We start from the raw sequence: 26831 nt of genomic DNA, 5'->3' as shown, positions 1-26831 counted from the left end.
CTAATCCATAAATTTATACAAACAGAATTTAGAAGCCGATTTAACAAACTTAAAAATAAAATTATTCTATTATAAAAGATTAAGTAACTTTTTTCAGATTTTAATACCTGTACAAGGCTTATATTTCCTACAAATAAATACCACTGCTCTCTAAAGCAGTCCATTCGTCCCAAGTTTGCATGGGTCGAGAGTCGGGAAGCCAGTGTCATTTCTAGATTTCCTTTTAATCCTAGTAGAGATGGAACCAGAATAATTATTTCAGATACATTGACATAAACCGGCCACTCCTGAAACAAAAAAATTCAATATGAATCCTTGTAATTGAGTATTTTTAACAAATTATGTTAGAATGAAATAAAAAAGTTGTTTTAAAAAACTCTGTCGTGACTTTCTAGTAAAATAATGAGGTGTTTCAACAATTTTAAAATGATTAAATATTTAAGGACTCGCTTCAAAATAATTGAAGTCTTTTCTTCAAAATGACTTTCAGAACTAATCAGCTAGTGATGCTAATTAGCATCACCTTCTTCAGGAGAGGTATCGGTAACTCTGTGCTTAATGAAGCCTTCTTAAAACGATTTGGTAACTTTTTAAGGGGTGGATGATAAAACGTATAAGTGAATGAATACAACATAGATCGAAAATATTATTTGATTGCATACCTAAGGAGTTTTCAAACCTTTTAAGAAGGACACCGCTAACAACAGCACTGTCAATAACTCCATAGAAGGTGCTGCTGACAAGCAAGAAAAGTCGTTTGAAAGTAAAATTTCCACTATTTAAAAGTGAATCCTTTAGTATTTAATAATTTTTGTATTATCTCGTTTCATCATCCCGCTCGGTGGATTTAACAATCGACAAAGAAAAAGTTTGATATTTTTTTCAAACAAAAATTTGCTTATAAGCGGTATATTAATAAATATTTCTTTCAGAAAAACGCTATGAATTTAAAACGAGGAGAGCTAAAAGGAATGATCGAGCTAATAAGAACTATTTGTGAAAGGTAAAGGAATAAATTTTCGCGTTATCGATACGGGAAAATTATTCGATCATGTAAAACGGGATAATCTAATGAACATATTAAAAAGCCTAAACGAGTACAGCAAAAATATGATTTAACGAAAGACTGCGTGCGAACGGAAAACAATTAAACTGGATTAGCAACGCCTAAGAAAAAATTTAATAAGAGCAAACAATTATTGTAAGATGGAGGAGCTAGGCATGTAAAAACATCTTTTGAAGCGATATGTATAGCCGTCATGCGGCTAAAGCCGCATTCCCGGAAAGTCCTACAATTGTGGGTTGTTTCTGATGCGCGGCTTCCATACATATAACTTAATTTAAAACATTTATAATTTTATTTAAATATTTTTTCGTTTAATTCAATGATTCAACTCGGTAAAGCGCGCGTGCATACCGTATTTAATTCGCACAGGTGTGGCGGTACTAGCAGTGACGGTCGGCACTAACTAAACTAATGTAATTTCACAAGTTACATAGAAATAAACTGTTAACAAATGTGCCTAAGAAATATATAACCTTAATTAGGCGAATTCTCGAGATACTGAGGGTGAGTTGCTCTACATCCTCACTCCCTTGACCTTTTAGGTTAAACGTTTAATGACATCAATGCCAATTATATATAGAAGAAATCTGACCGACTTTGGTCAAAATCGATCCAGTAGTTCTGGAAACTACTGGATCTAGTGGTCCCAAATTGGACCGATTATAATACTTTCCCTTCTAAAGCTATAGCGCTGTCTAGACAGGAAAGTAAATTTACTATGTCTAGACATAGTAAAAATTGAAGAAGTAATGGTTATATAAGCTTAATCGAAACAACAAATATAACTGGCCCGGAAATATCATGAGAGAAGGAAAATAAAATAATGTTAAAAACATCACTAGAAAATGCAAAAAATTCTGATGTTCCAGCTAACAGAGACGTATCGCTCATAAATAATTTTTGTCGAATATAAATCTATTTTCTTTTGTTTACGTTTCTATAAAAATTAGATAAAAGTATTTTTAACTACTGACTTTTTTTATTTTTCTTCCAACAATTTGAATCTAAATTGAATCCAGATCTATTAGCAATGTTTAACAGAAGTAAAAAAGAATTAGAATAATACTAAATTACCTACATCACTTTATTTATCGCGTAATATTTTAATTTAATTTAATTTCAGTAATACTTCATGGAGAATAATTAACCAGAAAATCAATAGAGGGGAAATAATCTTTGAAGAAACAGATTTTCTCGGGAATCATGTTTTTGTTAAACTTTATGATTTTGGTTAAAATTTTTAATGATTTTTTTCTTATTTGGTCGAGGTAAAGTTGAAAAGATGATAAAGACCATTCTTTAATTTTGACATCTCATTCTAATATAATAGATTACAAAAAATGAATTTAGTTGAAACTGGAAATAATAAAGAGTAAAATAAAAAAATGTGACAAAATTAAATTCTAACAGTACCTAGTTTAGAAGTAATATCAGAGTTTATTAAGTCTTGTTTACTTGAAATTTAACTCTTTTTCTTCTTTTGCTTATTTAATTCTTTTTCTTCAGTTAAACTATCAGCTAAAATTTGATAAGAAAATTAAAAAAAATCATAGAACCATTGCTCTTTCAATAGCTCTTTCTAACCTATTTGACTTGTTTTTGTTTGATCCAGTGATGGCACATATTAAAAAAAGTTCTATAATATCAGAACACTGACATGACTTCCATAAAATCTGATGTGCAATCCTGACAGTGCTTGCTGAAACTACTGTTAATGTTCTTGATAAGCATAAATATCCTGTAGGAATACTTTTAGACCTCACTATAGATTTGACAATGTTAATCATGACATACTAACACATATGTCAGAAGCTCATTGTGAGAACCGCTTATAATTGGTTGTTTTTATTTTAAAAATAGAAAAAATGTGTTGAAATCTCAGTCATAGCTTATAAAAAATTTCTCCAGCCTGGCATACTTTACTGAAGAACAACATGAATCCAAATAGAAAAGGGCTGATATTATTTATAATACCATTATTAAATAACAATAATAAAAATTAAAACAAATAGTATACTTATACATTAACAGTATTTCTATAATATACTGGATATACATTGGAATCTAGTGAATCGGTAATTTATGCAAATAATACTTGTTTATAAAAATGAAATATTTAAACTCCTGGAATTGAATACAAACAGTGATTTAAATACAATGAGATCATTTTATTGTACACATCCTGATATTATACACTGTAATTCCATTATGGACTATAATACAGAGATACTTGCATTTGATTTGATTTATGAAATGTAGTTATGCACAACTGGTAATGTCTTGGAAATGTCTACCATTTTCCTGAAATATGATGATATATATTTTCATCATATTTTTTGATACCCTTCTTAGGACATCAGGGCTAATGAAATTCATCTCAAAAAAATATGGTGCAAAGGGTTTGGACCTGCCTTCAGGAAAATTATGGGCATTTAAAACACTTGCTGTAAGACATTACCAGTTGTGCGTAACTACGCTCCATGAATCAAATCAAATGTATCTCTATATTATAGTCCATAATGGAATTATAGTGTATAGTATCATGATGTACACCAGTGGTAGTCAATCTGGTCCCTACCGCCCACTAGTGGGAATTCCAGCTTTCATGGTGGATGGCAGGGGTTTTGTCCAATACTGTAGCACTTTCCTTTTTTTAAATTTAATTGACTTCTTAAAACATTTTCATAGCATTATTTAGAAACGTTTTCATTAGGTTTTCATAAGATTCCCCATGACAATTAAAATTTCAGAAATATACTATTTGTATCACCTGCGCATAAGTTTAGTTCATGTTACATAAGTGAAACTAAATGGCAATATAGTGCAACCGCAAACAAAGAGCCTCATCCCAGAATAGCTCGTGCATCTGGTCAGTACACAGTTAGATTTGTGAGAGTGAGCACATGCCTACAGCTTCAAAAATATTTTGAAATTGAGTAAATATATTAATATAAATTATAGTTATTAGCTAAGCGAGTATAAATTAGTAATATAAATTTCAATTTACTTATACTTCAAAATATTGTGAAATAGTGTGAGCCTGTCTCAAAAAAAGAAATATGTTCATGGTTATTTGCCAGAGTATCTGAAGACGGGTTTCATAGAATCTGTTGTAAATAAACATCTACTGTGTTTATTGTGTCATAAAACATTATTTAGTAAGGCAATGAAGACAAGTTGACTGCAAGAACATCTTTCTACGAAGCAAACAAATGATAAGGACAAGCCCACTGAATATTTTCAGGAAATATATACAAAATTTCAAAATCATTCAATCACTTAAGAAACAATATACATTGAACGAAGATAGATTAATTGCCGCTTATCGCATTTCACAATTAATTGCAAAAAGTGGTAAAAGCTATAACATTGGAGAAACTGTAATAATACCCTCTATAAAAGAATTTATCTCATCAGTAATGCATCAGGATATACCTGAAATTTTAAAAACGTTGCCCCTAAGCGATAGCACAGTAAATTGAAGAAATGGCAGTTAATGTTGAAAAAAGCATTTAAGTATTCTTGTATGTATTTTTCATTTAATTGGAAATCTGCTATTGTAGATAATTGATGGCATATGTATGTTATTTTGATGAAGACAATACATTACGAGAAGAAATGCTATTCGCAATAAATCTCATTACAGATACAAGAGGATTATATATATTTAATACTGTGAAATCATACTTTACAAAAAATAATATTCTTTTGAATAATATCGTTGCATGCATTACTGATGGAGCACAGTGAATGGTAGGTCGCTATCGTGAATTTGTTGCTTATTTGAAGGAAGAAGTGCCAAATGTTTTATGTATTCACTGTGTGGTGTACAGACATCTTGTAGGAAAAATCTAAATACAAGTCTCCATTCATCATTAACTATAATAATTCGAGCCGTAAACAAGATCAAATCCAATGCGAAAAATGATAGAATGTTTTGACAGCTTTGCCAGGACAATAATGAAGATTTTATTAGGTTACTTTTGCACACAGAATTTTGGTGGCTATCAAAAAGTATATCTTTGGCTCGTTTTGTAGCATTATATGATAGTGTCATACAATTTTTTGAAAGTAATAATGAGACCAATCTGTGTCAGCAGTAAAGAATGATGCCTTTTATTTGGCAGATATTTCAAGAGATTTAATGATGTCAATTTGCAACTTTAAGGGAGCTAATAAAATTCTTATAGTTTGCCAAATTATTGTGTCATTATTTATTGACAAACTTGAACTACTTCATTGTAATCTATTGAAGAGAGAATTTCATCAGTTTCATAAATTATCATCTATAAAAGATGATGTAACTCCAGAGGATATTGACAGATTCAGTAGCCACCTCAACGAACTGAAACTGGACATGGAAAAATTATACTTTGTAATTGAAGATGTATAACTGCATGAAAAATCCTTTTACCGCAAATATTGAAGAGGCTGATACAACTTGCCAAGAAGAACTGTTAGAAATTAGATATGATTAAGAAAGTAAACATAAATTTGATAGAGGTGGATATGAAAACCTATGGCAAAAATAAAAACATGCCTGAATAAATAAAAGAAAGAAATCACCTGAATATTTCCAAAAGAGGAGACCTTCGCTTGTTCCTTACAAAAATTGAGCCAGATATCCAGTGTTTAGTTTAGCAGCATCAGCCTCAGCGATCTCATTATTAATTTAATTAATTAAATGTAATTTCATCAGACTTCATGCTTCTATGTATGCACAGTATAAATAAAAAGGTAGATTTAACTACAGTAAGTTGCTTTATAAAGATTTATTCTGCCAAATTTAGCAAAAGTTCAACATGAAGTATTTGGTAGGTAATTATTATTATATGCTTTAACTTGCTGTAACTCTGCTTTATAAATTTTATAAAGTAAAATTACTTCCCTACTTTATAAATCACCCTTACGGTGGATCCAGTGGCCGGTTAGAAAATTTTACTACTAACAGAAACACAAAAGTTGACGGTAGGTATAAAAAGGTTGACTACCATTGATGTACAGAATAAAATGATCTCATTGTATATTTTTATCTTAGTAATATTAATTAGTCTTAATATAAAAAAAAAACAAATTTTAAATTTTTTAATCTTAGTTCACTTGTCCTGTACATGAACAAGAATACTGGGTATTCTTAAGATAAATGAATCTTTGTATTATGCATTCATTCTCTTTTATATTCACCGACTTACATCTTTATGGGGTCTGACAGTAATGATTTACAAAAAATGGTTCTACAAATTAAAATATATTTAAGAGATTTAAAAAAAAGATTGTTTAATGTTTGCTAAATAATCCTATTACAGTCTCGAAAAGTATTTTAGAGTTTGATTTGATTGTAAAGCACACAATTCTATAAATGAGTTGCTTAATTTTTTTTATCGTTGTACTACTTGGCCTACTCAACTGAACTAATGAAGTGTTCTCTGTGTGGCTTGATTTAGTGAATAAAGTAAAAATACTTTACTTTTTTTGTTTTAATTTCTGTGACTCAGGATTGGCTGCACCTTAAAATAAATTCAGTCATGGGTGATTTCACAACCATACTATCCATATATAAAAAGTGAAAACCTATTTATTTGTATATATAAATTTAAATACACAAATATTATAAAAATGTAATTAACATCATTATTCTTATTTCTTATTCTAGTTTTGTTTCCTCTTATTCCAGTAATTCATCTATTGAAAGTCAATAGGATTTCAACTTTAGATGTGTACAAAATTACTATAAGTTGAAATAATAAATGAGTTAACCTAGTTTGTAATCATTAATTAAAATTTTATTTTTCACTTTAAAGTTCCGTTTCTTTTTTCTTTTAAGAGTACTATGTAGTCAACAAGATAAATATAATTATTTTTTTTATTATTTAAGTAATAAATTATTGACTCACATCTCCTTATACATACAACCAAGTCTTTTCCATTTTTCCTCTCCTTGTTTGTTCTCATACAGCAAATTCCACCTCCAATCTCAATTTCTCACTTCTTCATCAGTCTACTTCATTCTTTTCATGAGTACCATTTCTGTATTTTCCTACACTACTTTTGTTTCTTGCATCTTATCAGATGACCTTCCATTCCTACTTTCTTCTAATTACTTCTTTTATGATGTTAATTACGCCTGTTTTATTCTCTGGACTCCTGTTTTCTTTCCTACCTCTTCTAGTTTTACCTTATATAAAACACATTATAGCCTTTATTGTTACTTTCAATTAATGTTTCATCCTGGCTGTTAATATGCAAGTTTCAGCTCCATAACGATAAAGCCATGATAAGACTTTTTCATAACTTTACCTTAAGTTTGTCCCTAAGCAGAATCGTACAACTTATTTCTGATAAAACTTTCATCCAAAAGTGCCATTTCTTGTTAGTTCTTGACACTGGCTGTCTGACTTTTCAGTTGACAGAACTGTTAACGACTTCCAAAGATTCAGACTTTATTTTTATTTTTTCTGTCTTAATATTTCTTCATATGTCAACATTTTGCAAAATTCAATTTTATTCCTACTTTCTCACACTTTCTTTTAATTCATCTAATATTTCTTTTAGTTCTGCAGTTGATTTGAATAATAACATTGTCTGCAAACATCAGTTTATTCAACCATTCTCAATTTATATTGATGAACTTGTTCTTCCAATCAAGTATATCCAATGTTTTCTGCAGCACAGAAATGAAAATTTTAGGTGACATTGGATCCCTTAGTCTTACTCTCTTTTTAGTTACTTCAGCTCTGTACCTTTCTAATTCTACCACCGTTTTAGACTTGGATAGATTTTATAAAGTATCATAAAATATCTACAATTAATCTTCTTTTCAATTGTGGTTTGTATAATACAAATATAATTATAATATCAAAGACCCTTCTAAAATTAATAAACAGTAAAACTAAAGTAAATCCATATTATAGATTTACTATCTATTATTCTTCTATACTGGTATGTGTTCTATAGTTCCAAAAAATTTCTGGAAACCTGCCAGGTTCTTAATGAGTAAGAACTCTAAAATATTTGTTAACCTTGCATTAAAAATCTTCATTAACAATTTATAACCATATTAAGAAGGCTTATAATTTTCCGTCAGTCTTCTTCCTTTTCTTATGCAATAATTCTAATATTGCAGCACATCATCTTCAGGAATTACACACTTTAGCAGGTTATTATTGAACAAATTTAACATTGACACCGTTACATTGCATCTAGTTTTAATAAATTCTAACTTTATCCCATCAAGCCCTGCAGCTTTTTCTTCCTTGGTTGCCCACTCATTCTACTTCTGTCAGTATTTTCTACTCCCTCTCTTCTAATATATCTGTAACATTTGCTTTCTTCATACAATGAGGGCTTTGATTTCTACACAGTTTTTCATAAAATTCCTTCATTCTTCTGACCACATCCTTCGTGTCCCTAATTTTATATCCACTGCTATCTTTTAACATAATAATATATGCTTACTACTCTTTCTTTCTTTTTCCTGTTTAGCCTCCGGTAACTACCGTTTAGATAATTCTTTAGAGGATGAATGAGGATGATATGTATGAGTGTAAATGAAGTGTAGTCTTGTACATTCTCAGTTTGACCATTCCTGAGATGTGTGGTTAATTGAAACCCAACCACCAAAGAACACCGGTATCCACGATCTAGTATTCAAATCCATGTAAAAATAACTGGCTTTACTAGGACTTGAACTCTGTAACTCTCGACTTCCAAATCAGCTGATTTGGGAAGACGCGTTAACCACTAGACCAACCCGGTGGGTTATGCTTACTACTCTTACATTTGTTTTGTTTTACCCTGACCTTCTATAGCTTCTTCCAGTAGTTTGATTTTCTTCTTTTCTATCCATTCTTCTATTGTCACACATCACCCGTATGGCTTTATTTAGTACTATCAACTGTATAAGATTTTCCATTATATATTTGAACTTTCTTCTTTTCTAGATGATCTTTTAATTAGAAATCCTATAATTTTCTTTCACTCTTCTTCATGTTACATCCTCTATCTGCCTCTATAAATATTTCATTTATGTCTTCTAATGTTCTATTTCTTCCATGATATAATTGAATGAATTTAACATCATTATTATTAATTATCTAACTGTCATTCTTCAGTCAGACCGCTTCAGCATTGCTTTTTTTGCTCTATGGTCACACCTTTTATTTATCTTCTCTCTGGTGTCTAAATCCATTATTAAAAATTTTCTATTTGATATTACATAATATATTTCATTCTTTGCTCATTGTTAATCATGGGCTTCTTCACACCATTTCTTTTCTATAACCTTTTTAAAGAAAGTACTAATAACATATAATCAATTCCTTTCCACAAACTCTTTATGTTTTATACTTCTTTCATTCCTTGCCATGATTCCCCTATAAATCTTTTTCCCTTATTTTTAGCACTATTTTTACATTGAAGTCTTTCATGATGGTTGTTAAATAACTTTAATCCTGGTCGAATGCTTTCTGTAAATTTTTGTAACAGGTGACATCATCTTTAGATTTCCAGAATTCTTCCCACATTCTTCTAAATTTCCACTGAATCTATTATCTGCAATTGTATATTAGATAGTTCTACTTTCAATTCAGTAAATTTTCTTCGTGCACTAATATTCCAACATTATAGGGACAACTTTTAATTTTATCTAACTTTTATAGTTTTCATGCATGTCTCCCTTAACTCATCCTTTTTTGTAGTTCACTTATATTTGTTTTGATTGCTGCCATGGTCTTGCTAAAATTTCCATATTAGTTTCTGCAACATTTCTCTCTTGAATTCATCTTCATCATTCTATTTCTCTATCCTTCATTTTACCCTGCCCCAATTGGAAAATTTCCTTCATTTCTAGTTCTTTTTATATCTGTCTTCTGTTAATTCTTTGGCAATACTTGAGATATATACAACTTATCTTCGATTAGCAGTTTGTGATATTTCATAATGTCTAATATGGAAAAAGTTAATTTCTAATCTTTCTTATTTCAAGAGGTGTATCCTTATTAATGTTAATACTACTATTTTTTATATTTGTAGCTAATCTGTACTTATTCTGTGGTACAAAATTTCTTAATAAATCCGAATTAAAAACAATTTTTATTGTCCCTATTTTCTCTTTTCCATTCATTTTAAGAATTTTACCAATTTCATTAAACTTACCATACTTTTGGGATTAGCCTGGACAGTCCTCATTTTTTAGTGCTGTCCGGGGTAATTTCTGGGGTTGCAAAAATGTCCGGGGTTTGAGAATTTTATGATTGGCGAGAATTTTTTTTTAGACTTAATTTTAGACTTATATGTTCGACATTGCGTTTTTAAGCATTCTCATACAGCCATGCATCTCTCATCCAACCTTGGAGCAAGCGCTGATTTTTTTACTTAGTCATTTGGTAACACAGCAGGAGCAATGGTTTTTATGTTGCTTTCATGTGTGAAGTACCTCATCTACACATTTTTTATCATTTTATCTCTATTCATTTTTTGTCTCATCGTTTAGAACTGGACAAAAGAAAATGTGTGGTTAATGTTAACCTGTAACAGGTATACTAATTTTTGAAATTGTGTATTAACAGTAACAATGAACGTGCATATTGCACACTGTGTACTGGAGCATTTTCTGTTGCACATAAAGGAAAGGGTGATATTGAAGACCACATGAAAACAGCTAAACATAGGAGTGCTATTAATGCTACTGCTTTAGCAAACATAAGAGATTTCTTTAAGCCAAAGATGGGATTAACAATAACAATGATCTGGAGTGTGCTGCTAAAGAAGTTACATTTTCATATCACACTGCTAGACATGAACTCAGTTTCAAAACATCAGACTGCACATCTAAACTGGTTAAAAAGTTATATGAAACAAAATTTTCATCTGCTAGAACCAAAACCAAGGCAATTATTGTTAACATTATTTCATTATTTATATTTTATAATGTGTTATGTTCTTTGGAAAACAATAATTATGCAACAGTAACGATGGATAACTCAGACAGAAGTAAAGTCAAACTTGTGCTGATTGTTATAAGATATTTCAGTCTGGAGGAGGGAATTCAAGTAAAATTTTAAGTTTTGATGAAGTTCCAAGTGAAACTGCCCAAATTTTGACTCAGTATCTTATGCAGTGTGTAAAAAAATACAAACTTGAAGAAAGGTTCGTTTGTTATACTGCTGATAACACTAACAGTAATTTTGGTGGTGTGAAAAGAAAAGGTAATGAAAATGTATTCAGAAAAGTTCAAAGTGACTTAGATAGACCTATTTTAGAAATTGGTTGTTCAGCACACATTGTACACAATTCAGTACAAACAGCATGTGGTTTTCTACCCCTGGACATAGAAGTTGTTATTATTATAAAAATTTATAAATATTTTCACATATGCACAGTAAGAGTAACGAAACTTAAAGAGTTCTGTGAATTTGTGGAAACTGATTATAAAAAGTATTATTTCATAGTAGCACAAGGTTCCTTAGTTTATTGCCTGCAATAGAAAGAATTCTTTCCATTTTTGATAGCCTAAAATCATTTTTCTTATTTTGTGACAAATGCCCAAAATTATTATTTGATTTTTTGAAAATCTAGAAAGTGAACTGTTTTTGAAATTTTTATTTGGTACTCTACAGTTAATTAATAATGTAGTTCTGAAATTGGAAGCTAATGCTATCACAGCAACAGAAGCATTTCAGATATTTTCTGAATTAATTTGTCAACTTCAGGAAAGAAAACCCCACTAATTTATGCCATCTTCTGCCAAAGAATTGCTATGCACTCTAAAAGAAAATAATAATGTTCAGGAACAAAAATTCTTCTCAAGCATAGACAAATTTATGAACTGAAATTATCTGGTGTGATTCAGAAGAGAGTGCACAAGTTTTTAATGAAATTAAAAAGGATTTCATAAATATTGATGACCTACTTGATGAACGTACGTTGTAACCAGGTAATTTAAAACCAAAGGGTAGGTTGTGGCTCAAGTTCTGAAAAAGTACCAGATACTATTCAAGAGAAGTGGAAAGCAGTTTTTAAGGTGTTTCAGAAGACTGATATTTCATGTTGCAATATTTCTAAAATGGTTGAGTTTGCAATGTCTTTCCTGGAGACATCTGCTGCAGTTGAGAGAGTTTTTTTCAATTACAGAGAAATTTGGTCTGCAGAAAGGGGTAGACTTTCAGTATCTACTGTTAAACATCTGCTAAATGTAAAACTTAATTCAGAACTTTCTTGTTGTGAATTTTATGATGTAATTAAAAACAAACAAACCATTTCTGAAAAATGCCGTTTAGTGAAAAATGCAACTGAATAAATAAAGTTTAATGTTTCAGTAAACTGTTAAGACTTTTAAGTAATTTCAAATATATGTCCTAGGTTGAACCCAAAAAAATATGGTAAGCCTACATATCATACATTTTAATTGCCACACCCTTTGATTTCAATATTTCTACAATTTCCCCTATCTGAATATCTGCATCATTCCATTCAAGACTGAATACACCATTATGTCCTCTGTTTACATGATCATCTTCCCTTCTTTAAGTGTCAGCTACTTTCAGTATTCCTCTTCTCTTTGCTTTCAATAATTACACTTCTTGCTGAAACTTATAATTGATACTATTTGTCCTTCTAAACTACATAATCCTCAATCATCTTATCAAATTTTCCTTCCATGTTCACCACTTTCAATTTCAGCCTACTTCTTTTCAGATTTTATTTAGCAAAAAATAAGACATCCAATTACACATAACAGAATTGAAAATCCAGTTATAATTGTTATTTGAAACAGTAATATTTAAAAAATCTTATTAAAAGTAAAGAAATGAGCAAAAAATTAAATAAATATTGAAGCTAGAAAGAGGGATTCTGCAAATACAAATAGTCCAATTTAAATAATTATTTTTGTAAATCGTTTTTAACAATTCCTTAAATAGCAGTTTATGCAATATTTTACAGCCTATCTTAAAAATAAAGATTAAAATTTATTATTGTCTCAAAACCTAAAGAAATGCTTTGTTAATAATATTTTCTGTAATTATTATGTTAGTTATTTATTACTAGTCCAACTCTTTGTTTATATCTATAGAAAAACAGAATAAAATGATTTTATCTATTTAAAGAGAATGTGATGTGATGGCATAGTAAAACTGTTTACTTATCTTTCCATTTCAACTGACATACTGGTAAGGCCAACCAAACTTCTTCTTATAAAGCAGATTAATTATTCTAATATTCTTCCATAGCAGTCACTTCAGTTTTTAATTTTTGAATCATAACTTTAATACATAAAAAGTAATTCAATTCTCAAGTTCAGCTAACCTTTAAAAAAAAAAATAATAAATCAATTCAAAGGCAAATGAAAAAATATATTACACTAAGAAAATGTTAGTTTACCTGAACCTCAGCAAAAACCATTCCAGCACAGGCCATTCCCATTCCTGCAATGATGAATGGGAAGAGGACCTGCAGTACGAGGTACCAGAAGCTCTCTTTTCTGGGCACATGAGAAGGATGGGATTCATCAGACCGCAGCTTAACTGGCAGCTGCTCGGTCGTCTGGCTTTTGAGCATAGTGCCCGGCGTCCCACTGTCAACATAAAAAAATACATTTTTAAATTAACTTCTTGACACTTAGAATACATAAGTATTATTTTATACAAAAAAGATTATTGTGATAATGATTTTTATAGAGGAATAAAAGAAAATTTGAACAAAAAAAGCTAAAATAGTTGGGGTATTATAACTGTAATGAACCCCACAATGTTCGTGACAGAACAAACAGTTTAGTAATAGTATATATTAACTTAAAATACTTAAAACAGTTGGAATAGAATAAGTATTTTTTAAATTATTTAACAGAAATCTTTTCACAGCTTGTTTCAACAAGTAGTCTAATATGTTGAAAGTGATAAAAATCTAAATAAGGGAACTATGATGCCATAGTAAGGAAAGGGGAAAGAGTAGAGAATTAAAATCTAGATCAAAGAAATAAAAAATCAAATAAGTTTCTAGAATTTTGCACCAGATATAAACCTATAATGGTATATACTGTTTTAAAAATTGTAAAAGAAAAAGATACACATAGTCAGGGATGCAGGTTGAGGAAGGTACTGAACAGACTATATAATGATTACACAGACATTTCAAAACTGAATAATGCACTACAAAATGTGTACTAAAGTAGGAACTGATTTTAAATACAATTCAGTAATGTTGAAATATTAGTTGAAATTCAACAAACTGTACAAAAAAAATGGGAGCAAAAAGTTAAGATACAGATTCAAGAAAAGGCTATGGTGTGAAGATACAAATTTTATCTAACAGAAAAGCCTAGAAGTTACTTCAAAAGTGAATACTGTAGAAAATAAAAAAGTTAATGATTAATACAGGAGATAAGTTTGTTAGAATGATAATCCTAGGTAGCAAGAAATACATTTAACATGTAAGATGTGTTCATGCAAGATGCATGAACACAGAAAGTATAAAAATAAATAAGATTATTATTAAAGATAATTAAATCATTTTTTTAGTTTAAAAATTAAAAAGATAAATAACTAAAAAATGATTTAATTATCTTTAATTAAAAATTAAATATTAGATATTATTGGATAACATCTAGGAAAACATGAACATGATCATGATTAGAACATCTGAATATGATAGATAGGAATCTAATCAGTAAAAACCACAAAGCGGCTTAGAAAGACTGGTTGAAGATGCAGAAAAGAAAATAATTATAGTACATGAAATCTAGCATATCTAGAAGAATAAAGCCACACACAGGGAAATGAGTCAGCATGTGGCAGTAATAGATAGAAGGACCATAAAGAGGTTACAAATTATCGGATGAAGTACTAGTGGAGGAATATAATTGATTTTACAGGAAACTGCACTACAATCTCTTATGTAATCAATGTAATCTCCATGTTAGGTGCAGTAACCATTATAGTTGTAGGTATTTGACATGAGTCACTTCAAAAGTGACTTGGCCATTCTCAAAGATAATCAGTACCTCATGTAAAGCTTACTAAGGAAAATGAAATGGTTTCTGAAAATGCAGTCATATACCAGCACAACAAGGCCACCAAAATGCATGTAATATTCAGCTTTATGAGTGACACCTTCACTCTTTTCATCGCAGTGACTCTTGTGAAAAGTGGGAAGACGTTTATAGTGCCATATAATGTAATGTATTTATATGATGGTATGACCATTGTTATTGTTAGAAAAAGCGACTCTGACCGTGTGTCTTGTACCTCAGATGTTGTACATTCATCATGGCCATAAAAAAGACCAGGAAGATAATAATATAAAATAACAGATTATTGTGCTCCTTTCTGATATGAAACAATCATTTACAAGCCCTGCTTCAGCACAGTAGCATAATTGAATTCAAAAGAGCTCTAACTGATTTAAATAAGGTTAAGAGTTATGGGAAAATTATAAGATTAAGCAGAAATTAATGTAAACTATCTAATTAATATAATGTTTTAGTGCAGTAGGAACTGTTGGGTTGTATACTTTAGTTAAAAAAATGTATGAGAATGAAATACAATTCAATAAAAACATTTTTACCACAATTCTGAAAACAAAATAATTGTGAAAACTACCGCATTTTAAATTTAAAATCAGGAAAAGCAAAGTTACAGAAGAAGAAATCTGTACTCTAGTATTTCTCAATTTTTAAGATGCCATGAGTTCAAAACTACATTGAACGGTTTTATTAAATTTCTATAAAAGCAGGGTGAAGGAGAGATTTTAAGAGAGTGCTAATATTTCAAAGGTGGTTTTAGTTTACGAAAATCATATTCGTGTAAAAATTTATTTATTTTATAGATATATAATTCTATTAGAAATGCTGTTAATTATTTTCAACAAATATTTCACCATTTTTGATAAATGACTTGATAAAATCAATTAAAACTACAAGTTCTATAAATTTTTCTAACATTTTACAGTTTCACCTATCAACTTAATTATTATTTTTTTTAAAGGAGACATTCCCAGGGTGGAATATTTTTAAACCAAATTCATTATACCCAGTATCAGTTTTCATCAAAGTCACTAACAATTTTATTAAATGATATTCCATAGAAAGATACAGGTAACTTTAATAGTTCTCATTATAAATTCATTAAAGAAAGATATTTCTATTCAAAAATTTGATCTTTTATTGAAATAAAATGTTAAATATTATTATCAGAAATGCTCTGAGAATAACGATTTCAATTTCACTAAGAACCCATTTATGTTAATTCAGAAAGAAAATTCATGAATTCAGTTGAAAAAAAATAATAGTGCTACTATAGAATTATGTATAAAACGTATTCTTTCTTTCCATTTTTTCTTTTTAATTCTTTTCTATAATATCTGACTCCTAAATAGTTTTTTTTTTAACTCATTCAATCAATAATTTAAGCTAAATTTAGCTTTCTATTTCCATTAATAATTTTAAAATTAGATTTCTTAACAAAAATTCAGTTAAAAGTAACACAACACCTGACAATACAAACATATTAAAAAATCATGTAATATTTAATTCAGATCCATCCCCCATTAAACAATTCCATTGACATCAGGTAGCAAGGAGTAAGTACTAAAAATTTAACATTTTATTATGTAGAAGATAATTTAATTTTATGTTTGTAACCTGCAGCTTATAACAGAAATATATTTATGCACACCTAGGTTTCATGATGCATCTGAGTGTGAAAAAATTATTTACATCACCAGTATTGTTGTTATTACATAATATATTGCCTCCTGTTTTTAAATTAAGTATTATTTTCCATTTGTGATTTTAAACTACTTCCACATGTTAAGAAATACGTTACCTGCTGTTTAACTCTCACAAGCAATTTTCTTAAATGAAACTTTGTATTCTTCTGCATTTAAGATTAAGAACTGACTGATGATAGTAGTTTTATTCATTATATTAAAAAACTATTCTTAATTACCACAAAGGCTAAAACTCTAAATAGCCATTTCTCTATCGTTCTTTACTTATATAATCAAAATTGAGTCTTAAGGTATATTCAAATAACAATGCCCTTACCTGTGTCTATGAAAATCATGTAGTGTGGTGATGATTCACATGTTTTTTTGATAAAGAATCTGTGTAATTTTTCCACATTATCATGTTGTTTAAAGTCCTGTACTTAGGCTGAATAACAAATAACAGCTCTAGCGATTGCCATAAACAGCGTCATATGATCTTTCTACCCGATATCCTTAGTCTTTATAACATTATCCCCGCCTACATTCAGGCCCAATTTAGCAATTTGTAATTTTTCCTTCAAGCAATACTCTACATTCATAATAGAAATTAAAAATATCCTAGATATCTATGTGTATTCAAGCATTCTATTTCTGAACTTTCTAACTCTATCTTTTGTTTTTTCCTACTTTATTGGCATTTTCTACTACTGCTTGTTATAATCATTAAATTAAGCCTTTAAATCCTGATCACAGTATGTTTTATTTCACTTTTCATTCGTTGTAGCTGTAACGAGGAGACTAACATTTATTCATTTATAATAAATTTATTTTCTCATTTTGTTCCAGCAAGCCTTTTGAAAGATAGAATTAAAGTAATTGCAGTAGATAAGTATAAGTTCCACTGTCGATTAAAATATCTAAAACACAGTTTTCTTACATTGTACAACTTTTTCACAATATTCATTTAAAGTTTTAAATTCAATTTATGTTTAAGTTCAGATATGTTAACAGAAATTTTTTTTTTCTAGGGAAATTTTATCAATTGTTACTATTATTCTGAATTGATAACTGCAGTAAGTCTTTTTGATAAAAATCTGTTGAAATGTTTTGCTATTGTATTATACCTATTTGAAGAAATATATTTGAAATTTTCTATCGCATTCACTACAACTTTGGGGATAAAGATTTTCATGTCCCTTTCCTAAACTGAACATACTGTTACCATTCTTATAAAGAATTCCAGTATGATATTAGGCATGGTGTAAAATTTGTATGAAATCCATTTGTGCCAAATGCCTTAATTGTTTTTGCATTTCTTAAAATACTTTTCAATTCATCAATTCCTATGCGGCACACAATATTCTGTATATGACTCCACAGTTTGGACTCCGCCCTCAAATAGCAATTTAATAATGTTAAGGAGATAGTCCTTACCTGTGAATCTAAAAGCTCTGAAAAAAATAACGTCCAGATAGCATTAAGTGATTATGCACACCAAATTAATGTTTTTGAAAAATATGCTTGAAATCATCACACATTTTGAGATACTTTTGACTGTAAATACAGTGTTTGTTCTTTAGAGTTTTTAATACGTAACAAACATTTATTTCTAGCATCTATTCTGTTTGTCTGAGATAAATCAAACATTATTTTTAGAAATAATTACACTGACTTTTCTTACATTCTTTAAACTGGTGAATGACTTGAACTTCTTTAAACTGGGAATTCTGATTTCTATCATTACTGTGTGATACTGGGCATGACAGTGAACCTTGAGGGTCTGAAACAATCCCTTTCAGAATTCATCATCCACTTTTCCTTATTCTTTGATCACTCTTCCTCGAACAGGAATTTTGTCATAACAGCATTAGTGCTTTGCCGGTATCTTCTAGCAGATGGGAAGAAGCCACTTTTTTTCTTTTGAAGCTCAGTGGTGCAATGATTCTACTCGGGGTATAGTTTAGGGTTCACACAAAAAACCTAATTAGTTGCTGAGGTTGCGATCAAGAAAAGCAAGATTTCCTATTCTCCTATTCCTAAAACCTAGGTGAGTTTGTATACAAACTCTAAAATTTCTAATACCTAAAATCTAAGCGAGTTTTGTCGTCGATCGGACCGATTTTTACACCATACTACTATATAAAACATTAAAACTTAAAGTTTGTTCGTTTCTCTGTAATAATCTCAAGATTTACTGAACCAAAATACATTTTCTTAAAAAACCTATTTCTACCAAAATGAGACAAGATACATATTACGTAATTATGTTATCTCATCTCTCTCTTCTGACTTTGATGCCCATTAGTGACAATATAATAAATAATGCATAAAAAATGAAAGTCTGTTTAGCCACATTGTGTATTCTGGCATTTGTTTGTTTTGGTTAAGGAAAAGTGTAATTACTAGGTTTGGATTAGAGTTTTATTTAAAGTAACCATCAATATTTATTAATACCAATCTGTTCTAATTTTCTTACATGACAATACAATAGTAAAACTGGGTTTTTAAAATTGAATTTACTTGGTTTAATTAATCAACCAGATTAAAATAAACAATTCTGTAACAAAATATTTACATGTTTTCTGTCCTATCCACATTTATATTTCTCTCTCTTTCTTTTTAATAACTCAGTACCTATTTAAACAATTGTTTTTCAAATTAATAAATCAAAACATATAATTTGCTTCATACAAACTAGAAAACTTTTTTATTTTTATTTTTAACGGATTAGAACCCTTTTGTTAAAAAAAAAACAAAAACATATTTAAAATTAAAAGAAAAAAAATTAATAAATGCTTAATGCTGGATGGGCCGCCCAGCGCTTCCACTAGGGCGGCCTCTGAAAAAGCTTAACGTCGAGCGAAATCTAGTCAGAAAAAGATAGTTTTAAAAGGTTTTCAGTCCTTTTGTTTAATCACTGACATTCACCGAAAAATATGCTCTTCTAAAATAATAACTGGAATTCAGTCGTCTAGTAACAAGTATACTGTCAGAAAGTACGAGTCGAAGCAATCACTGGCAACTTTAGAAATCGGTTTTTTTTAAACGTTTTATCGTTCTAATTTATGTTACGCGTTTTTCAACTAGTGGTGTATTTATATTACTCGAAGTTTAGATTGGTAAAACAATTATAAGTCGACCTTTACTGTAAAACGAATTTTCTCTAAAGATAATTATGCTATATTCCCTCAAAGGTTTAAGTTATATAAATTTAATTATACTTATTAAAAGCAAAACTTTACAAGTAAAAATGTAAAGAATGATAAAATTACAGTGAATCCGGTGATTTCTACAATTTTTGCAGGAAATACTGGACGGATTAAAACTCCGGATCTATTTTATTTTTGCAGATTATATCAGTTCCGCTGTGAACTCGGTCGACCGAACACAGCGTATTCGCAAAAACACATCCTTTTGAACTTTTATAATGTTAATTTCATCGACAAATGTTATATTTTTGTACAAAATTGGTTTAAATTTAATCCGATCTCATTAAAATAAATTTGTGATTATTTAAGAATTTTTTAATCGTACTCGCGAATATTTTGTCGTAAGGTTATGCTTGTTAATTAACGGTGTTGAAAAAACAATATGAGAATTGTGTAATTAATATTACCAATATGTAAGTGTAGCGATGTTTATATACAGCGTCCGGTATTTCACGCATGCGTAGATACGTATACGAGCGGCTAAAATAATGTCGATCTCTCGTTCGTAACTATCTATACAGCACTTCCCTCTTATACACCACGGATCTCTATAAAATTTTAATTTTTAAATACCAATTTTACGGATTTGTCTTTAACCGTCAGAAATATATTTCTACAGGAATTATATAGGTAAAATGTGAATAAATATACACTATATCATTAATTCTGCGTTAATGTTAATTCTCCCTTATCTAGTTGAAGTGACGTCGATTATCGACAGCATACACATATATATATATCCACAACTAACCTTTGAAATAACTTTGTTGGAAGCTGGATTTACCTAAAAAATAATTAAATAGTTTATCATCCCAGTACGTTCCTGTGTCAAAAACGCATGCAAAGCGCTCAAAAACGAAACTTCTTGTAAAATTGAACGAATAAATATTTTTAAAAAACACCGCGAAAATCTTCATCATAGTGAAGTCAAAAAGTCCAAAATTAATTATTAGAAAAGAAAATCAGTAAAGTTCATAGTAATAGATACAAATAATAAGTTTATGAAATAATAATAAAACGAACACGTGAAGATAACAATTAAAATCGCTGCGAAATAAAATACCTACCGGAAAGACATTAATTGAAACTACTTAATACCCGTACCCGCCGAACGAAGATGTAGAAACTCAGGGTTCTCTATCATTCTTTAATTAATATTACTGGAAAATTCATTGACAGAGTAATGTTGATTTTATTAAGGTAATCGTTAAATTTTATTTAAATAGATCGGTAGGATGATCTTTTAAACGGGTCGGTAATTTATTAAAAACTACAAGGGAAGCATAAAAAATCCTTTTTACTGCAACGTGTATTGTGCCTAGTTAAACAAAAGCGGTTCTGTTGTCCGGTTAGACACAGGTGGATGTTATTTTACTTTTATTTATTTATTTTTTTATATACATTTTAAAAAAAACTGTCTTTATTTATCAAAGGCATTCAAAAACATAAATGGACAGAAACGTTAAGATTTCAAATCTTGCAAGTTTACATTACGGTTAACAGAAGTAACGTATTTGTCGTTAACATTTATTAGCGATGATCAGTTATCAGCGATATCAAGTTTACCTAGAAACAACGTTTATTTATACAGTGAAACCTCCGTAAAACGATATCTCTTAAAAACGGAAACCTCTTCAAAACGTACGGCTCCCCCGATTTATTTTAATAGAAATTAATCTCTTCAAGACGGAAAACCCTGTAATGAAATGGAAAGGAAACGTGGATTTTATTTTTAATTTCACGAGTTAAATTTATTCCATACGGAAAGAAAAAAAACGGAATAGCCTGAAATAAATACACCGATTAAAAAATAGATAGTACATAAACCACGATTTGTAAAATTATAAATGCAGTATATGACTAAATAGTTGTTCAGCACAAGATAGCAGTCACATTTATGGCTCCAATTTCCGGCCAATTAGCCGACGGTCGTTAATAAAGTACGGTAGCGGGCGACAACATATGTAAACCATGTAATGTAATCCATGTGCTGTATTTTGTCAACTTAATCGTTTCTTAGAATTTCTATACGTGTCAATTTGAGAACAATTTTATTCAGTGCCGGGAATACCGTGATTGGAAGCAGTAATAATTTTCATTTTGTCGTGAGCTTTTATTGTTCTAGTTTCGTATTTTGATCGTTCAATATCCTTTTAGAATTTAATTAGTACTTTATTATTTTAAACGTTTTTAGAAAATTATTTTATTTTAGAATCGGTGTTAGTTTATGTTCTGTGTTAAGCTGAGTGTATTTCTTATTTTTTAAGTGTAATTTTCAAGTGAAATATAACTAAATTAAAGATAGAAATAAGTGTTTTTAGATTTGTGGTATATATCTGCGAATGAAAACAGTTAGTTCTCACTTCCACTCCGGTAAGTCAAAATTTATACAGTAGGTACTACAATATATATATTTTTTAAATAACCTATTTCAGTTTTACAATTTTTAAAACCTGCAACTAAGTTTCCGGAATATTCCGAACGTACATCGTTGTCTAACTTCATTTTAAATTCGTATAATTCATTCAACAGGACCTCACTGTAAATTAGCTCGATTGTTAATGAAACTCCGAAAAACGAAAACCTCTTCAAAATGGATTTCTTACTCGGTCCCGTCAGATTCCGTTTTGAAAAGATTTTACTTACTATATTTAGATCAGGTAATTATTTTTCGTCAAAGTTTAGAAGGTGAAAACATATAGATTCCCCGTAGATTTACGCGGGGAATCGGTGTTGGCACTGCTAATATTATAGCTGAATACAGTAGGATAGTATGTCGTGGCAGGAGGTCGTAAATAGCAATAAACAGGTCGCTCCCGCCTTGGGCACCGACTGAGCTTTCTAAACTTTGGCAAATAATACAGTCTTTGTAGCAAATGATTTTTGAATCACTTAAGGTAGAATTTCAAAATCCTTTGACGTAAATATCTTTGCGTATAAATACTGCGGTATTATCGGCGGAAAAGTTAATAACGAACGGTCTGAAATTACGAGGAAGATCAGTATTAAGATTAGCATAGCTCAGAGGATACTTCCCTGTGGCATCCCGAGGTTCTATGTCTTGGAGTGAGGGTCTACAGGTGTGAGAAGTTTTTACACGGGTGTTCCGGTAGAAAAATGAAATCTCAACTTCTCTTTATGACCGCTACTGCAAGACCTTAGCTGCAACTTAAATGTAACCGGCTACAGGCCGCTTCTGTGACGCCTTAGTAACTACAGTAGTGTGCAAATTAACCTGAACACTGATGTTATTTAATAAAAAGTAACTATTTAGAAAAAAATCATGCCTGTACAATTTGTGAATACTAGTAATTAATATATCCTCCTTTATTCTTAATCACTTCACGTACACGATTTGGCATCGATTTAACAAATGTACTACACATTTTTTTTTTTATTTCTTCAAGAAACCATACCGATATTATTGTTTTAGGTCAATTTTTGTGGTAAAATTCATTTTTGAGAGTCGGTTTTTGACTACTGCCCTAAGATCTTCAATTGAGTTAAAGTCTGGAGAGTTGCCTAGTCACGGGACAGCACTCAATGATTCGTTCTTCAAAAACTTTTTCTACTTTTTTGGTAGCATGACATGGCGCCAAATCTTGTTGGAACACTCCGTTGCTTTGTGCGAATTTGTTTTGAAATTGTCACAACCCTTTCCTTCAGAATCTTGATATATCTATGACTTTTCAACATACCATCTACTGGAAGTAATAAACAAGGGCCTTCAAAGGTGAAGCAACCTCAAAAAATCTTTTTCTGGGATGTTTAACTGATTGCTGGTTATGAGCCGATAATGTATTTTCATCTGATGCTTTTCTAACGTGATATCCCTTTTCCTTGAACATAAAAATGTGACTCTCGGAAAACATAACATCTAGTTTTCTTTAGTCCAGTTAGCATGCGCTTTGGTTCACAAGAGCCTTTATTGAACACTGCTGTGTTAAAAGCTGTTTTTTAGCTGGTCGACGAGCTTTCCGTCCAGTTGCAAGAAGTCGGTGTCTAACAGTTGTCGCGTGTAAATCTGTTCCACTGGCTGCTAACTCTCGATTTAAGTCCACAGCAGATAATCTTGGATTAAGATTTTTTTCTCAGTAATAACTGATCCTGTGTTGGAGTAGTCTTTTTATTCGGCCGCATTTGCCTTTCCTTTCAGGTGAAAAGGAACTAGTTTCTTAAATTGTTTTAAATTAGTACTCACTGTCTCTAATCCAACACCACATTCAGAAGCTATTTCTCTTTGTTCACATTAATATGTTCAGAAATTGAAACAATTTTCGAATGTTTTCTTCTTGGAGTTATGTCCATTATTATATATTCAAGATACACAGAACAAAAACTACGAAAATATCACTTTGTAATAAAAAATAAAATAAACTTTCATAATATTTCTAACGTGAAAATTGCTAAATAACCAAAGGATAATAACCTCACACTAACTCTACACAGACAACTTAAAGAATGAGTGTGATTAAGCAATGTAGCCACAGCATAGAAATAAACAAAAATTTTCCTGTGTTCGGATTAATTTGGACGCTACTCTATGTTTTTTTCATCAGTCATAGATTTAAACAATAAAATAAGGCTTTCAGTCGACGTTTCTAACTCCTAAACCGCCGAATAACGGAATGACAACTCATACTGTTAAAATCGGTTTTATGTGTGCGACGTTTTACCGATAATTTTTATCGGAATTATTTATTTTGCCTCAATCTGTTTTGTTCAATATGTTCAAAAATGGAGGACGATGCGGAGCGTTAAAGTAATTATTATTAATGAGTGTATGTGTTTTGAATCGTTTTATAATGTTTTCAACAATTTAAGTGTTTATTTTTTCAATTTCGAATCAGCCGATATAATTTTTTTCTCAGTTATTTGTATCTACTTTTTTGCATGATTATTTAGGCTCCTCCACTCGAGCTCAAGTTATGATTTTTCAGGTTTTGCAAAAAAAGAAATTATAAGTACATTATTAGATATTTATCAATACTGTTTATGATTATTTTCCATTTAATTGTTTATACATAAATTCAAATTCAAATCAGCAAATTATCGGGGGTAGGGGGCAGCCCTGTACCCGATAAACTCGTTGGTAAATGGTAAAAACATCTCATCACTGTAAATTAGTAAACGATCGCGAGCATTACTCGGGTCGAATAGGTCACGAATATTTTTCTTAATAATAATAATTGTTTTCTAATTATGCGCGCACAGTCGGCCAAGTTTTAGTATATTTTATACGTTTTTTATCAGTTGTATGACACGTAAGTAACGACAGATGTTTAGAGTATAGGTAAACGATGAAACATAAACAAATATGTTATAAACAGATGTATTTTATAATCCTTTCTCTAGTCTTGTAGGTCGTCGGTTTTAGTAATACGCCAGATATTTTAAAATTTTATAGATCAGTAGTAACAATTATACATTTTTTAGATGATTAGTAAGCCGATTATTGATTGAAATTATTAATTTATTTATAAATAATCATTTTGAGGCTATGAGCGATGCTTTTCGTAAAATTCAACGGAAGGTTATTATTATTGTTTTTATAATTTTATAATTATGGATACGATCGTGTGAAACACGGTAGCGTATTTTCATTTTGTATATATTCAAACAATGAGGAAAGGAACTGGTTTTACGAAGGAGGGTTAACTGCTTCATTTACATAGTAAGTTTAACGTATGAATAATGCTTATATTTTACAATATACACCGATAAGTGTGTGCGTGCATGTGCGCGCACTCTCTCACACATACACGCATTTTTCTCACACATGGACACGCGATTTCTTTACGGAGAAGACCAGAAATGTGCAACATTTGGCTTGTAACTAAGGATCAGGCATGTAATACTACATTCAGTGGATGAAAGGCTACTGTGAAAATTCCGACGGATGTTATCAGGTCTTTGTACAATTTTACAGACATTCTTTGCTCAGTATCTTAGCATATAATTGTAATGGTTGTAACATTTTTAATTATTTGCGTAAAATACATGTAATTAGTGTTCGTACAAACATCGCCGAATGATCTATAACAAATGAGGTTTTCTTCCGTACTTGTATTTTCACGCGTGAATATTTTTACCTATTAAATTGTCGGCAATATTTTCTGTGCCGTTATGTTAATTTAACTCAAGCACATTCTGTATCGGATGAAATTTGAGGTAAAAAATCAATTAACTATTTGTCCCTATTCCAAGTAATTTTGATCCCTGGTGTATATGATTAAAACTCGTACGAACAGGATGTACGTACTCGTCTACCGATTAGGGAACCGTATATAACAACCACTTCTTATCCGACAAAAGTGATACTATAAATCCCAAAATTTTCGTATACAGTCAAAATTTCTGTTTTTTAGATACAATTGCAAAATTATAGCTAACAAAAAAAAAAAATCACTTTTCGAGCGTTTAATTTATATAATCATACTTGGCTCATCGATGCTCATTATTGTAATATTAATACCCTGATAATCGAGTATTCACGGGTTAACCTCTACTTATCTGGATTCGATTTAAGGATCACCGCGTCTGTTACATATCGGTTAGTAAATATTGTCTAATTTATTTTATCGGTTTAAAATAAGCAGATCTATATGGCCGAATTCAAAATTTTTACTACTGTTTTCTCGTCGTTTTGATGTTTTCTCGTTTAAGTCTGTAAAACAGGCTTAAACGAGTAATACCAAAAATTTATCGATAACTTTACTCTGATAGGGTCTGGAAATGTGAATCACTGACGACATACATTTTTTCTAATACTTTTCCCCCCAAATAATTATGTTACGACTGTATTTTTTTGTGCTTACAATATTTAAGTGTTATAAATAAGTCTTGTAATACGA

At 30.2% G+C, this 26831-nt stretch overlaps 2 protein-coding genes across 7 annotated transcripts in view; one reads left to right on the top strand and one right to left on the bottom strand.

Moving 5' to 3' along the window:
* Window positions 1-26831, bottom strand: part of LOC142323472 (solute carrier family 41 member 1) — a 185630-nt gene that overhangs the window by 31667 nt on the left and 127132 nt on the right. For all 6 annotated transcript variants that reach the window (XM_075363145.1, XM_075363143.1, XM_075363142.1 and 3 more), the window contains 2 exons: window positions 13445-13637; window positions 108-287 (listed from right to left, as the gene is read on the bottom strand). In XM_075363145.1, the coding sequence (XP_075219260.1) occupies window positions 108-287; window positions 13445-13637 (373 nt within the window). The remainder of the gene's footprint in view (window positions 1-107; window positions 288-13444; window positions 13638-26831) is intronic.
* The window catches only part of LOC142323473 (uncharacterized), a 125402-nt gene continuing 124078 nt past the window's right edge, over window positions 25508-26831 (top strand). The window contains exon 1 of the mRNA XM_075363150.1: window positions 25508-25651. The gene's annotated coding sequence lies outside the window, so the exon portion shown is untranslated. The remainder of the gene's footprint in view (window positions 25652-26831) is intronic.

This window comes from Lycorma delicatula, chromosome 4 (assembly GCF_047948215.1).
Source record: "Lycorma delicatula isolate Av1 chromosome 4, ASM4794821v1, whole genome shotgun sequence".
Taxonomy (NCBI): domain Eukaryota; kingdom Metazoa; phylum Arthropoda; class Insecta; order Hemiptera; family Fulgoridae; genus Lycorma; species Lycorma delicatula.
This window is presented reverse-complemented; position numbering and strand designations above follow the sequence as displayed.